General features: G+C 29.5%; 1 protein-coding gene across 9 annotated transcripts in view; it reads right to left on the reverse strand.

The window, feature by feature from the left end:
* Positions 1–16,942, reverse strand: part of Dys (Dystrophin) — a 762,481-nt gene that overhangs the window by 424,893 nt on the left and 320,646 nt on the right. For 8 of the 9 annotated variants that reach the window (XM_088278115.1, XM_088278116.1, XM_088278114.1 and 5 more), the window contains 2 exons: positions 6,765–6,833; positions 1,935–2,146 (listed from right to left, as the gene is read on the reverse strand). In XM_088278115.1, the coding sequence (XP_088134241.1) occupies positions 1,935–2,146; positions 6,765–6,833 (281 nt within the window). The remainder of the gene's footprint in view (positions 1–1,934; positions 2,147–6,764; positions 6,834–16,942) is intronic. The other variant, XM_088278111.1, reaches the window with a different exon arrangement.

Here is a 16,942-nt window from a genome sequence, read left to right on the forward strand (position 1 = left end):
GTGCATTTCTAGGCATTTTCAAACCATAAAACAGGCTACGAATCCTTATCTTTATTCAACACGACTCCCGTGTCCAAGGTGTGTCTGCAAAATTTGTATGGAAACGGCAGCCGTGTTCGACGCACTAGTGGTTACTGGTGATAAAGACTTTCTTGGCCATCTTCGTTCTATTTTCGAAGAAGAACCTGCTAATCTCCAACGTTGAAAAGTACTAAACCTATAAGTATGAGTATTTCCCAGTTTTAGATTTAAAACATGTCCATCCCTAAAGATGACAAGGTTTATGTCGAAACCGGTTGGAAAAAGTACCAAAAATAAAAGTGGTTAAAAACAAAGTTCTAGTTTTATTTAATAAAATGTGCCACAAAAGTAAGATTTATATGTTTTTTCAGTACACATATGTAGATGCAGCATTAGCTAAATTTTATTCTTTCTCAGGCGCAATTACTCATTCATTTTAATCTGTCATCCTGTTCGGATATCGTCAGGGAAGTCGGTGCGGGTCTTAAGAGATTTCTTTGTGAATTATACATGGAAGTGGAGAGGAAAAGAAAATATAACCTGATTTCAAACGGGAAAACATCAAAGTAGAAGTTAATAAGGACAGGCCTTATTTCCCCTAACATGATCGCATGAATAACGAAAGCTCAAGAGACGGCTTTGTCACAGTAAAATGTAAGAGAATGATTTAAATTGTATTTGTTACTTAAATATTAAATAGGTACAAAAAAAGAACATTAAGCGGGATACAAGACCACATTTTAAAGTAGAAGAAATACAAAAAAGAATACTAAGCAGGACGTAAGACCACCTTTTAAAGTAAAAGAAATTTAAAAAACACACTAGGCAGGATGTAAGACCACATTTTAAAGTCAAAGAAATAGAAAATAAGTACACTGAGCGGCATGTAAGACCACCTTTTTAAGTCAAAGAAATACAAAAAAGTACATTAAGCGGAGTAACACCACTTTTTAAAGTAAAAGAAATAGAAAAAAGTACATTGAGCGGGATATAAGACTACATTTTAAAGTAAAAGAAATACAAAATGAAACATTAAGTGAGATATAAGGGTACCCATCCCTTGAAACGAAAAAAAAGAATATGGAGCGGGATATAAGATCACCTTTTGAAATAAAATAAATACAAAAAAGAACATAAAGCAGGATATAAAAACACCTTATAAAATAAAAGAATTTTTTATTTTATTTTTTATATTACATTTTTTGGTGTAAAGAAGACAAAATGAGAGCGATTCAAATGACTAAGAACATAAAATGTTTCGAAGGTATCGATTGTATACAAGGTCCGTCGAATCGAAATGATGTCAAAATAGTCATTAACTTATTTACGGATTCGGATCGATTCAATATAAGATAAAGTCAGAAGAGATATGAACAAAACAACTAGGTACTTGATGTATATAATACAACATCAAATATTATATACATATTTACATATACAAGTTTAAAGGTACCCTTTGCTTTTTTTTTTGAGAAAAAATATGTATGCATGTACCTTTTGCTTATTTTGAGGAAAAACATGTATGTAGGTATCTATTGGTTATATTTGATAAAAAAAAGTATGCAGGTTCCCATTTTCTTCTTTTTTTAGAAAAAAACATATTTGTAGGTACCTTTTGCTTATTTTTTACAGAAAACATGTTTGTAGGTACCTTTTGCTCATTTTTGAGAAAAACACGTATGTGAGTACTTTTTGCTTCTTTTTGAGAAAACACATACATATATATTATTTGTAGGTACCATATTGTTATTTTTGATAAAAAAAAACATGTATGAAAACATGAAAAACATGGTACCTTTTTTTCTTTTTGAGAAAAAAACATATTAGCAGGTACTTTTTACTTATTTTTGATAAAAAACATACGTGTAGGTACCTTTTGCTTATTTTTGATTAAAAGGTATGTATGCAGGTACCTTTTGCTCCCTGAGCTGAGTTTCCAGAACGTCCGCAGTGTTGGCGGGCTGCGCCATCCTCTCCAGTCTAGCCTCCATCCGCTGCAGCCAGATGTCGGCCTCTTGCCTCTTGGACTCGTACCTCTGCGAGTCGGACAACATGGCGTCCAGCTGGGTCTTCCTCTGCATAACCTTACTGTTCGTCTCTTCCCAGTGCTCGCGTAGTTTCGTCACTGCAAAAGAAATAAACGAATAAATATCTCTACTAAATACAAAACCACCTTTTGTAATCATTAAGGGTATTGAGAACAATAATATATCATTAAACAAGTCACTTGGAAAACGAACCTAATAGTATTTGAACGCCCATCTAACTAACATCACGCCGCTTCCCCACAGAGGTAGGCAGCGAAAATAGAACGCTCAACCACTCTGTCCTTGCAAACATTCGTCGTGTCTTCCACATTCATAAATCTCATCATATTCTCGTACAATATATCCACCGATTATTCCAACACTGATCTGACCATTTTCAAATATTTGAGACACTTGATCATGCCAAGTTTTTCTCGGCTTTTTCTGCTCCTATTTTCTATATTCGCCTCGAATTTATTTACCGCTGTACCGTATTTTTTCAGTCATTCGTTTCACGTTTCCACACCACCTTTCCTTAATTTCCTTATTTCATACAAAATTTTGTCATTCCTCTGAAGGATTGTATTTTGTCAATCAATACCGTCAAAATCTCGATGTGTAATATTCAAATCATTTAAGATGAAAAAGTATGTTCATCATATTTCAAATTGAACAAGTGGACATAAATCATACTGACATTATACTACATTCGATGAGGTACATTTAACGATCAAGATAATAGTGCTTTTGTACGATGCAGTACTATGCACTCAAGATGAGGAAGTTAAAAAAATAATCGTATGGAAATTTATATAATACATTTAAAAAGCAAAAAAATGTATCTGTATATGTAAATATCTATTGAATAAAATTTCTGTGAAATTTATTACAACGTACGAAGGACACTGCAAATATAACGGAAAAATGGCAGCAACCGAAATTAGAAGATTGGTAATCGTTGATCTTAATTTACAATTGTAATTTCCATAAAATATACTTTTAGATGAAACTCATTGTACCTACTCTTTACACTGATATTATTGATTGATGAAAAGTATTTGCCGCATAAAAATACGCACATTTTTGGTAAATCAATTCCATAATATGTTTTATCGTTAATACAATTCACTACATCAATTTTTTTTTAAAAAAATTATATTTTAAAATTAAAATTAGTCACCCATTTAAAAGCCATTCAACATGCCTTGAAGCTCAGATCATTTAATTTTATTCCACAAAAATGGATACAATTTTTGTGAATATATACATAATGAATTTAAATTGCGATAATTTTACACGCATATTACAATAACGTATTATTATTGAATGATAAAATTTCATAAAATCAAGTATTTTTAATTACTATATAATATTTTTAGTTTTAAAATAATAAGTGAAGGATATAAATAAAGTATTTGTATTTGAATAACATGCCTTTTCACACTGAAAAACTAATTGAAGTAATAAATTTTAACATAGATTTTATTAATGTATTATTATAAGCGTCTGTACCTACTCGTACTATTGAAATTAATATATTTCAAATGAAAAATTATCTAAGATTAACGAATTATTATTGAGTGATAAACGGATATCAGGATCAAGTATTAATAGATTTTATTTTATTTTCCAAAACCTTTGTAAAAAAAATATCTGAAACGTTTTTGAAACTGGAGGTTCCGATTGAAAGTTAACAAAAAAATGTCGTAAAACGTAAGGATAAAAAAATATTTTAATGTAAATGAAAATGTAAATGTTCATTTGTTTCATATCATAAATCTTTTAAAGTTATTAAACAATTTGACACAACATTGTATTCAAATATACACGTGTTTATACAATGTATATCTGTGACAGTTATTGTTATTTGTGACAGAGCTTAACCTTTTAATAACAAAGTTTTTTATCTCAATGGCAGCGCCATCTCTTTAACGTAATAGCAACTCACGCAATATTAGATATTGCCCATATGGAGATATGGACAGCGTGTTTCCTGACAGCTCTTGTAACTAACCATTTTCAATTTGTTCGAATGCATTGATATTTTAAACAGAAATTTGAAATTATCATTGTTTCATCAGCGATGTGAAGTAAAACATAAAAAATATGTGTTTTCTTTTTTATTTATTTTTCGTTTCATCAGACTGACTGCTAGTTAGTCAAACTAGGTTTTTAATAAAAAATAATATTGTTAAGTTTATAATTGCATATGAACGTTAGATGGAAATACGTACCCGTAACGATTTTTTGAGATCATGTGTTTATTCATTTTAAGTAGATATACTCGTACTATAACAAAACGATCTTCAACACTACCCCAGGCTATGTGACAATATCTCGTGGAAAATTCGAATGGCAAACCTATTTTTTATTTCAAAATAAAAAGTGTGGGTTACGTTTTCAACAGGAAATAAATCAACATTTTGAGTGTGTCCAAATACTTGTTCACAAAATTTGGATTATCTCCAACTACAGGAGTTATTTTCATTTTATTTTTTTGACATCTCATCAAAGATAAAGAAGAATATGGAAGTCTGGGCATTTACGGGGCTGACGACCGTCATAGGCTGGTTTAAGTGATCGCTTTACACACGTGTAACATTCACCAATTCTACCCATTATTGATAACCACACTACTTAAATTCTTGGAAGTTCTATATATATGAACCAATTTAGAAACCTTGTTCTTGAATCACTAGAACTTCACTAGAGACATCTATTGGTGAGATGTAAAGAAGCTTTTTATCAAGCAGAAACTCTTATATTAGCATGTGAGGTCCAAATCCTGGATTTCAATCACACACAAGAGAAACGCCAGAAAATACCATTTTCATTTTTATCTCGTCAAATTATAAGCTTAATAATCATAAGATCACTTAAACCAGCCTATGACGGTCGTCAGCCCCGTAAATGCCCAGACTTCCATATTCTTCTTCATCTTTGATGAGGTGTCAAAAAATAATATGGAAATAAATCAAATATATACACAGCAAAATAATGCGAAAATCAACAGCAAAACAAAAATAATATATTACATTAACAAATTATTGAAACCAACGTGCACTCGTTCGATTCGATTAATTAAACGTTATATAATTCGATTAATTAAACTTAAATTAAAATATACACACAAATATTACTCAACCCATGCAGGTAGTGGTTGGAATATTGTAACAGTGATTCAATGCAGATGCCAGGCAATTGATTTCATGCGCCATTATAAATAATCACATTATTTTGGATTCACAACACCTTGCACTAAACTCTGTTCAACATTAATTTTCAATTATCTATGTACAGTCCGTTTGCGCGTATTTTAATGTAAATTCGTTCAGCCATATTACATCACATTTGATGAACAGAAATAATTAATTTCGTGTGATGTCATGCTTTGCATGCGCCATATTAATAAATTCGTAAAATATTATTTGATAATTCGAATTGCAATCAAAATTGAACTGTGTCCCCAAATTCAATTGAAATAATTAAGTAACGAGTAAAATAATAATAAATATTTGTTATCCTTGATTTTCTAAATATTTTTATAAGTTATATTCAACATGGTATCAATTAATTATCAGCCTCGTTAGGCTACTGAGGTGGAGACCCCGGGTTCGATTCCCAGAGGGCAACATAAATATGAGTGATTTTTCACTAAAATGGTTATTGAATGTTACCCTGGTTTGAAATATGAAGCGCAGGGCTGATCACATATCTTTTATGTATCAAACTATCAAGATAATACTGGTAATAAACAATATAGTGCCCTTTGTACCATTGGGTAAAAATAAGGGTGAAATGAAAAATTAATCACTCTTATAAGGTAACAATTACATTCGAAATTATGATATGATCATCCTTGAAAACAAACTATATTAATTAAATATAAGTAATTTATTTGAGGTTTTTCAAAAAACTCGGTTGTTAAAAATCAGGAATAAACAGGGATAACAAAAAATGCGGAGCAAGAAAAAATCGAAAACTATTTTAGGTAAAAATATATACATATTATGTTATGTTGTGGTGATCTTCAAACGAATAAAATAAAATAAATTCCATATTACCGCTACAGTTGATTCAATATTTACATGGTCATATTTTGTACAATAGAAAAAAAAAATGAAAGGTTTATTTGTCTAATAAATTTATAATTCTAAAGATAAAGGTTTAAATAATTTTAACCTATCCAAAAATCTAAAAATTGTGATAAGATTTGGGATAAATGTTAGTAAATCTATAAATCGATAAATGTTCGTTTTTCCATCATTATAATCAGGTAAAATAAGGTATTTTCGATGCATTGTAATTATAAAAATTGTAAAACTCATTTTATACTTAGCCATCGTCAACACATAAAAAAAACATTCAAAATATTTTCATATACATAATGTTGATATAAATTAAAACATTTTCTTTTGATAAATACCTAACCAATGAAATCACACTTCCCAATAAAAAAAACCTTATAAAACACTCAAATAAATTTTATACACCTCATTCCAAGTATTGAGGTATAGGAATGTGTGTTGAAAAGGAGTGATGTTATTTTGTACAATGTTACATGGTATTCAGTTCCACCTTGTTATACAGTGTTATATTACACGTCATCGTGTTAGGTTACACCTCGTGATGGGAAGTTAGAACGTGTACGGGGGGGGGGGATAGCGTAAAAGCCTTCAACAAACACCTGACCCCCTAAACTTAATCATTTTCTACCTTTCAGACAAGACCTCAAATGAAACAATTGCGGCGTGGTCGCATGTTCCGGGAATCCGGTTATTGAAGCTGAAAAATAAATTTGATTAAGCATTTTTAATAAATATTACCTTTATATTACCTTAAACATGAACGCGCAAAGTTCTGAAATTCATGTTACCTTGAAAAATATTTATATTAAGAGATTATTTGAAAAAAAACATATGAGTGCATATCGATGATAGTTATTTCGCTTAAAAATTAATAATATCATATAAAATGGCTATCAATTGTACAAAAAATCCACAAATTATTGATGTTTTCCATAAAGAATGGTGCGTAAACAAAAAATTGATCCTTATTAAACTAAATTTTACGCGTCATTCTACCAAGTAAATCATTTATTTTTAAAAATCCCTATTGTGATATCAAAAAAATTATTCTTAAAGAAATCAAACAAAAACCTTTTTTACCTCCACTCGTTTACGAGTGATTTAAGAAATCAAAAACATGGAATGTGAAAAATTCAATGGTGTTTGTTTTTTATGTTAAATCTGCAATTTGCAGCCTTTCAAAAATTCAAAAGAAATAAGTATTCGATTCAATTACCGTATCATTTTGATAATATCATAAAAGACACACGAGTCAATATTTTTTTTTATAAGACCTGTAAGAAAGTACTTAAGTGTATGAAGAATCAGCAAATTTATACCGGGAATAATATTTCTTGACATTAATTTGATTGATGATTTTAATGGACTATTCGTTCAAACTGACATCAAAGAATATGTAAAACTACATTGTTATATATTTTTTAATATCTAGAAATATTAAGTTTTATTCAACAAATTTAAAGACATACTTAGAGGGTTTTTCTTGGGTGAAAAAAATTGTAGAATTAATATTGATTTCATGTTACAGAAATCAAAATTCTCGTAATTATTTGTCGTAATACTAATTTCATAATGAAGATGGATGAGAACATAGACGATTAGTTCATATATTGTTGTTCTTATTCATCTTCGTTTCAATAACGTAACAATACTAGGCCCACCCTAGGATTAGGCTAGTCTAACACTAGACTAGGACAGGCGCTGTGGCGTAATTGGGTAGACGCTCGACACCAAAACTAGCATCACAGGTTCGATTCCCGCCCGTAACAAAATAAATCCAAGTAAGATTTATTTTCCATTAGCTCGAAAGTTTGTATTGTATTTTTCATATTAACTTCCCTATTCTTATTATCCTACCTGAAGACAAGCCTCTAAATGTAGTGGATTTGCGGGTTATTCCTTAAATTTAAAAAAAAAGTAAAAATATAACAATGTCTGACGAGAAAAATGGAGCGACTGTTGCCCATCATCAGGTTTTCATTAGTGTAGTTAGTCGAGCACGTGAGAAAAGAGCACATACATATGTGACGTAGTTCGTCGTTCTCCACAGTCGTACAATCATACTTAGAAATTTTCGGATTTGATATTCTGTTGTGATGTTATGTTTCTAGGATGAATATGTTATAAAACATTGATAACCACACCACGAAAATGAAGCTTAACATATTTTTTTTAAATACAATAAATTATTCATGAAGAATGTTTCATTTTATGTGTTGAGGAATTCGGTTAACTCGCGTCGCAGAAGAATATAAATATTAAAACTTCGTTTATAACCAAAAGGTAAAGTTGTGTGATGTAAAGAAAAGGTGACCAAACGATGAAAAAATAAAATGAAAACAGGCTAGCCAGAAATATCTCATCGATGATAATAATACTGAAATTTGAAATAATGATAAAAAGGAAGTATTATAAATGAACTGAAGAAATACTTTAAAGAAAGATATTTGTTTTAGAGATTAGTGATATTATCTTTTCTTCCTTTAAATATGCTTCATACTTTTTTTTATATGCCGATTGACTGTAACTATTATTGATTTATAATTTTACATTTAGCCCTGTGTTTTGTTATTTATTACTTTCTTATCTGTTTTTCAGTCTCGTTAACCTTAATCCCACGTCCCAAAATGAGTTATTGACATCACTTATCGGTAATATTATAAATGTCACTTATGTATGTAATATGTTTAAATAAATAAATAAACTAAAAAACACATTTTCAAAAGATAAACAAGCTCTCTGAATTTATTTCTCGGATATCGCAATTAACAAAACAGCTTGAAACTAAGTAACTTTTCAACCCGTTAAACTATTTACCACAGTGTGCTTTTGTACAATGTGAGTAGATGTAACAAAACTGCACAGTTCGTACGACTTTCAGGATTTCAGGCAATCCTGAAACGGCGCGCTGAAATCACGTGTAACGGCGTCGAGTAACGAACGTCCTAATGGCGAGGCGCCTGTAACGAATAACGGTGAGTCACCCTCACGGAAATGGGCTCTAACTGCATGTGCTAGAAAATTAACTGTCTGTAATGAAAGAAAAAAATGAGATCATTCGTCCTATGAGACTAGATAAGGTTGAGCGTTGAATTTTTCACTGGACCCATTATTTTTATCACAAGCGACTTAATGGTTCAGAAATGCCAGATCATAAGAATGTTACTGCATTACTCAAATAAACTCGCGTGAAATATTTTTATTTTATTTTTTATGAATACATAATGCAAAAAAATTTATGGTTTAAAAGAAATATGTCAGATTATAAGGAGATTACTGCATTAATCAAATAAACTCGCGTGAAATATTTTCATTTTATTTTTTATCAATACATAATACAAACAATTATGAGGTCTAAAATTGAAAGTCCTAATAATCTGCATTTTCAGCAATAATACCTACATTCTCATTTATTTACTTTTTTTAAATCGAGAATTTTAATTATTTCAATACTTGATTTGGCAGTCACTTAGTGGTAAAATCTATAAATTATTAATTAAAGTTTTACCTTATAAATATCAAAATTTTAGAAAAACATTTTTTTTAAATAATGAAAAGAAATCTTAGATTTTTTTACCTTTGAAAATCATCTCGAACAAATATCATAAAAGTGTAAAAGGAAAGAGTCATAAGGCTTTCATCGAAGGCACGTTTTGGATAATCTGCAGTCTACATCGTAAACAAAGAATATAGAATTCGTCAACATTGACCCCAAAGTATTCAGCCGACCATCACGTTATTTAAGGGCGACAATTAGATTGAATCCAACCTCACTCAAGGCATGAAAAGGCAAGTAAGGCTCGCGTAAGCCGAACTTGATAAAGAGGATTAAATAAATTCAAAGATTTACAACATTTTGAGTGTGTCCAAATACTTATTCACAAAATCTGGATTATCTCCAATTACAGGAGTTATTTTCTTATTATTTTTGACATCTCATCAAAGATGAAGAAGAATATAGAAGTCTGGGTATTTACGGGGCTGACGACCGTCATAGGCTGGTTTAAGTGATCACTATACACACCTGTAACATTCACCAATTCTACCCATTATTGACACCACACTACTCAAATTCTTGGGAGTTCTATATATGTGAACCAATTTAGAAACCTTGTTCTTGAATCACTAGAACTTCACTAGAGACATCTATTGGTGAGATGTTAAGATGTGAGATGTGAACAAGTATTTGGACACACTCAAAATGTTGTATACAAAATATATAATCTCAACGTTCACATTGACCAATTTGAAAAAATTCCCACAACTCCACTGGAATCAAAACATTTATAAAATAATATTAACGGAGAATAAAATGAAATTATTGGACCATTTAAAAAAAAAAACCTTTCATTTTTTAAATCTAAAATATGGGTTGAATTTTTTTGATTATGACAAAAAATAAAAGTAATGAGACTAAAACAATATTTATACGTTTTAAATTAATTTCATGTTAAAACATGAAATGAAGTTGTAAACAAATATTTTAAAAGGTACAAAAAGAAAGTAAATAACGTGTGGGATTTTAGCCGCTGTTTTCAAAGTTTGCCTTAAAAAAAACGTCCGTAAATATAATTCCAGTGTAAAAAGTAACAAATAATATAATAAAATATGAAAGGTATCCAACATCATTCACGCAATACAGATGTACAATAATGGGCAGAATGGTGAAATTTACACAAGTGTATAAAATGACCACTCAATCCAGCTAAATGCCTGGTCGTAAGCTTTCGGATGCTCAGATATCCAACTTTCTTTCTAATAAAAAAAAGAAACGCTTTGTAATCAGTGGAGACATCTAAAGTATATTTTAATGATCTTGATAGGGTGACATATCAAGAGTGGGATGAAAAATCCAGTGTTTGATGAAAAAAAACTTTTAAATGCTTTGCAGAAAAGATTCATCTACCGTTGTAATTATTTAATTAAAATAAGTAGACCCGACAGAATTATTTCAATATTCATTATTCGTACTCTACGAACTTTTACTTCTCTTCGATGTCCCATTTGTTATACGTTTCCGATTCCCTCAAATTGAAAACTAAAAGTTGGGCGAAGGATTAGTTTCAGCTATGAAAATTTACCGCCGAAGTTTGGCAATAAAAGCGGAAAGTGAATAAACAAATTCACGGGTAGAAGTATCACAATGTTACGAACTTTTAATGCGTCTATCAAAATCGAAATTAAATTTCAGGTTTGTTAAGGACGTCAGCAAAATATAAACAATACGTATTTTCACGTACAATTAGCGCTTGTGAAATTTCAAATGAAATCAATAGTATTGAAACGAATTCTGATTTACAATTACTATAACATACTCAAATCGAATAATTGAGCGGTAAAAATTATTCAAAAAGGGACAAAATAAAAAAAATCGAATTAGAGTGTGGTCGGTTAATTTTATGAACGACAGAACATAAAAGCTCTAACTGCATAAAACAATGAAAAGTAATGACGAATCGTATATTTAATTTGATTAAATACGTTTCGTGAAAATTACTCAAATAATGTTAAATATTCGGCGATCATTACCTTTTAATTAACGTATTTGTTTTAGAATTATGTAAATCGTTGAATTATTTCACAACTCGTAAAAGAAAAATCCTGCAAGTAAGTATGAAATGAAGTTGTGACATGTTCGTTTCCGAAATGTCTGTTCATATTTTGAAACACCGAAAGATATTTATAGATTGGGCGTTTTAATTGTAGAACTCTATTTTGATTCATATTAAATATTATAAACAAACACCGATTTTTTAGTCTATTAAATTGTTATTTAATATTAATAACAAATAAAAAAATTGCGACAATTGTTTCGCTTTGTTATGGAATGTTTATGACAGTAGTTTGAAAATGCCATAACAAATGAAACTTTTATAAAAAATATTTTTATGTGTTTTAAAATAATAAAATACAATTTAGTAGACTCAAATCAGTTTTTATTTTTTATATTTAATTTAAAAACCAAAATATATGATTTATTTCACTTAAACTGTTTCAAGTATTCAAGTTTCTGTTATTTCATTAAATAATTTTGACATTGGGTTATAATTTTAATTTTTTCATCGTATGTTATATAATGTAAATGCCATGTGAAATAAAGAGGCTCGCACACTTAACATCAAGGTTTCGAATTAAGATAAACAAATAAGGTTTCATGGTTACAAACCTTATTATATTATAGGAAGGTAACAAGAATGCAAAAATAAAAAAAATATATGTAAGCAATTGAGACCCTTTGGCTCAGATGTACAAAAATACTTTTTTTATACAATTACGTTACGTGAGTTTACTGTAACACCCTCAAAGCGTGGTGTTCCTTGAGAACATTTTTTTATCAAATATTATTTTCGTTGTGTTATTAAGAATAATAACGTAAAAAGGAAAGAAACGAACGTGTTATACGTACTATACAAATTTTACGTAAATAATACAATGCCTTTAAATGTGAACGTATCCACAATAATGTGAAGATACATGTTGGAAATTTACGCTTAAATTCTCTCACATGCAACATGAATAACAAATACGAGTATACATTTACAAACTCTCTTCAATATTCGTTTAACCGTGAACCGACAGTCAGAAAATACATTTTCTAAGGTAATATCTTCCAGTTAACGGTGACTTGTTTGTGGCTGCAACACCGGTTCGTTCAACTTAGGCCTGTTAACTTGAAACCAGCAGTGAGAGGATACAATTTATATGCTTACAATCTTTCTGTTAAAGTAAACTTTAATCTAAGAAAATAACTTGAAGTTATCTTGTATGGACACTTATAGTATGGGGGCATAACGAAAAGGTAACAAAAGTAAGGTAAGAGAATGTTGAACACGTGAATGATGATAAAATGATTAAATAATGAAAAAAAAAATTAAACCACTCAAATTATTGTTTCGATCAATTTACAGTTTCAGTTATATATAAAATAATTTATAAGAACATTTTTATGAATTTTTCTTCGTGTTTTTCTATTCAATTAAGTATTTAAGCACTATCTTCCCTCTCGTTTCCAACAGCTGTTTATGAGGTTAAAACTCTGACTATTATCACATCACTCGTCTTCTTTGGTTGGATGGTATATATTGTTTTTTGACCAAAAAAAAACGCATTTTCTTCTCGAAAACTTCAAAATATCGCCTCAACCATTACGGTTTTTAGCTGGCCGTTATACGTAACTCATCCAGAAAAGCTTTTATTACGTTACTAACGAGGAAATGTTTAGTAACACTTAATATACATTATTCGTGTTATTCCAGGCAGACTGGAATAATCTTAAAATAATATACGTATGTTTCTTACGAGCAAAAATATTTACGTGAAGTATGGTAATTAATGTAGACTGTATTTATAAACTGGAGGAACAAAGCAATGTGCTGAGAGATGATTAAAACAATGAAATTTCATGAAACGGTTATGATTTTTTTTCATGTAAATAAGAATTTGCCGTCGAAACATGTCTATACTACGTACATATCGCTCACTCCTTTCAAGAACGTCATAAATCAAAAATCGTCAATTTTCAGTTGTGCATGTTTTCGGAATGCCCAAAAAATGTACTATATTCCAGCAAAAGCGGCATATTTTAAATTTAATATTTACCCGCTACAGGCCAGAAAGTGTTGTTTTTGCATTTTGAAGAAAAGTTTAATTATTATTGTTTAATTATTTTTTTAATATTATAAATATTTTTCAACTGGAGAAAAAATCTTCAGGTTGAACCTTAAAAGATCTGTCACACAATAAAAAGTTCAATAAGTGGCTTACTATTTATTTTTAATACATTGTATTATATTTTTAAACTTTAAAAACGTTTTGCTGACAAATCAGGTTTTTTGATTTATGACGTTCTTGAAAGGAGTGAGCGATATGTAACGGTTCATTTTTCAATTTCCCGATAGTAATGATTTTAGTTACTTTTTCTCGGTTTATATTTCTTTCCGGATTAATTTTTAATGTTGAATTATCAAATAAATGTACAAATTTACACGCAACCAAATTTGTGTTATGATTGGATTTTTATTCTTCAGATTTCTTTTTCAGAGGTTAAGCCATTTTGAAGCAAACATCTCCATTCTTAAGACTTATAAAGTAATAATAAGAAATATGGTGAAGAGATTTTAATTCCGATTTTTTGTTTTTTTTTTTTGTAATTTGAATGTTTTTTGTAATTTATAAAATGGAGAAACACATATTCAGTGCATCAAATATTAAAAAAAAATCAAACCCCTATTATTTCTTCCCATTCAATTTATTTGTCTCTGTATTACTTTTTCCGTTTTAATTTTAATAATGCGCCCAATCAAATTACCATTATTTAATAAAAGTGTGATGAGCTAAATAAAATCTGAATAATCACAATATAATTAAAACGCAATTAGACCTATACTCTCTCTCCCTTTCCCTCTTCTGATCCCCGTATAGTCTCGGAGATTATCTTTCTCTGTTTAATCTATGTTTGCTCTAGATAATTGCAACCCTTGTTTTACCTGCGAACCAGAGATTCTCAACATTTTGTAAGGTAAATTACTATTTTAAATCAAATTTGTCGTATCATATAACTCAAAAAAGCACTTTCTAATATGAGTATGTTTTCGCAACTTGCAAATAACATTTTCATCATTAAGTTCAAATACAAAGTCAATAAATAACAAATTATTCATAAAAAAATTAGCATCAATGGATAATGGAGATGGGTAGAAAGGAAAAAGTTTGTGTCATGTTTGTCAATTGATTGTGCTACGCTAATTAGGATTGGATGACAAAAACGTTACTAATAAATATCAATCAACTAATAAATTTCACAATTATGGTAAAATGTGTCCTTTACACAGTAAAATCCAGTGAGGACACATTCTGGTAAAATTTCAATGGTTCTCTTTATTGACAATAAAAACAAATATTCTCCCATGTTAATGAATGATGCAATTGATTTATGAAGAAGAATATTCAAATCTAAAAATGTCCGAAAAAGGGAAAATTTTATGGATAACCTCGCAATATTTTTTTATTTAAAATAAGTGAGAATCATACACTCATTTTTGAATAATTCACAAAAAGACAGCAAATAGAAATTTTCATAGAAATTTTTGATGTTAAGAAATTTAAGATTTTTTGACCAGTTTTAGCTGCCGATCATATTTTTATGTTTTATGGTTTAATTTAACGCCTCCAAGGTTACTTATAACTAAAGTAATTATTAATTTATCTGAGTATCAAGCTAAATAAGGCAGTAACTAGAAAATCCGTGTAAACATACACCCCTTAAAAATATTTGATTAAATTCATGATTCAACGTTGTTCAAAGAAAAGGATCTTCGAACCACCGTTTAGGAATCCATTCCATTATAGACTAATGTGTTTGCCGTCTGCAACCTTTCTAGATACAGATAATAAGGGCGTGGTTTCCATTGGAAATGAGACGTCAAAACCCAATGTTGTTTTAAAGACAGATATATTAAGGTTTACTCACGAACATAGACCTAAAAAGGGTTAATCTAAACTCTACAATTAACCGATTGAGCTTTGTGCGACTGTTTATTTAACTTAGTAAATTGTAAACTTGTATATATTTCGATTTTTTCAAAGATGTTCGTCAATGAGTATTTGAAAATACGGTGGTATATTTAAAAAAAATGCACTTAGAAATCGGTATTGTTATATTAATAAAAATGTATGAGATGTAAACATAATATAATATAATTACATGATGAAGGATTCGTAGAGATAACAAAGTTTGTCGGACATTTCAGAAAAACATGTAGTGTTACAACATCGTTTGTTGAACAATGTCAATTATATTTAAAAAGTAAGTATAAAATAACATATGCAAATGAAATTATTTTGAAATACGTATTACTTTGTTTTATCTATCCAAAATACATAATAATAAAAAAATATTAATTTTCCAAACAATCGTATTGCTATGACAAAGCCTATATTCCCACTACTCTTCACATGAATATGAAATAAATTACACAAAGAGAAAAGCTATGCAAGCTTTAATGGAGCTTTTTAGTCGTATTGTGCTTTCAAAACAAATCTAAAGCACCGTATCAAGAAAAGACAAAATAAACACGATGAAACAATATTCTCACAATTATTATTATTTCCATAAATCGATGCGTGAATTCACATTTCTATCGGCAAAGAGTTTCTATGGTATACGAGTTACAAAGTCGGGTCTTCGGCGTGTTCAATATTTACATTATAATGTAATATTGTGGTAAAGGAAATCTATGGGATGAAGCTAGTATTGTTTGCGGTTACTATTTCGCGAATATGCAAAGGACTTATCCGTTGTTTGGAATAGAAGCTGTAATGTAATATATGTTATATCGTTGAATACAATATAATCTTTTGTTTCTTTATACCCACCTTTGTAATTTTCAAACAGGTTTATTTGTAAAGAAGGCAGTGATGAAAGAATAGATCTTGAAATGAAAAAAGCTAATAACTTTATTTGGTCATGTTTCTCTTTTTTATTACACACATATTTGTTTTCATATTTCTTATTATTTACTGTTAACTTGTTTAATAATGAGAAATTAACAACAAACCAAGTGAACTCGTGTGTTATTTTAAATTATATAACATACCCAGGTAAAGGCTATACCATTAGGACATTAAAATTTATATTTTAAATATATACCTATAAATGCATGCATGTACCAAAAAATGATTTCAATTGAAAAGTAATAAAAAAATTAAATAATTAATATAAATAAATATGAATTTTCAGTAACCCGGGCAATTCGTTATTCGGTACGCGTAATCTTACTTGAACGACAGACTACTAGCTATTCATTT

This window comes from Brachycentrus maculatus, unplaced genomic scaffold (genome assembly GCF_059751285.1).
Source record: "Brachycentrus maculatus isolate JH-2025_06_01 unplaced genomic scaffold, ASM5975128v1 h1tg000055l, whole genome shotgun sequence".
In the NCBI taxonomy this organism is placed as follows: Eukaryota; Metazoa; Arthropoda; class Insecta; order Trichoptera; family Brachycentridae; genus Brachycentrus; species Brachycentrus maculatus.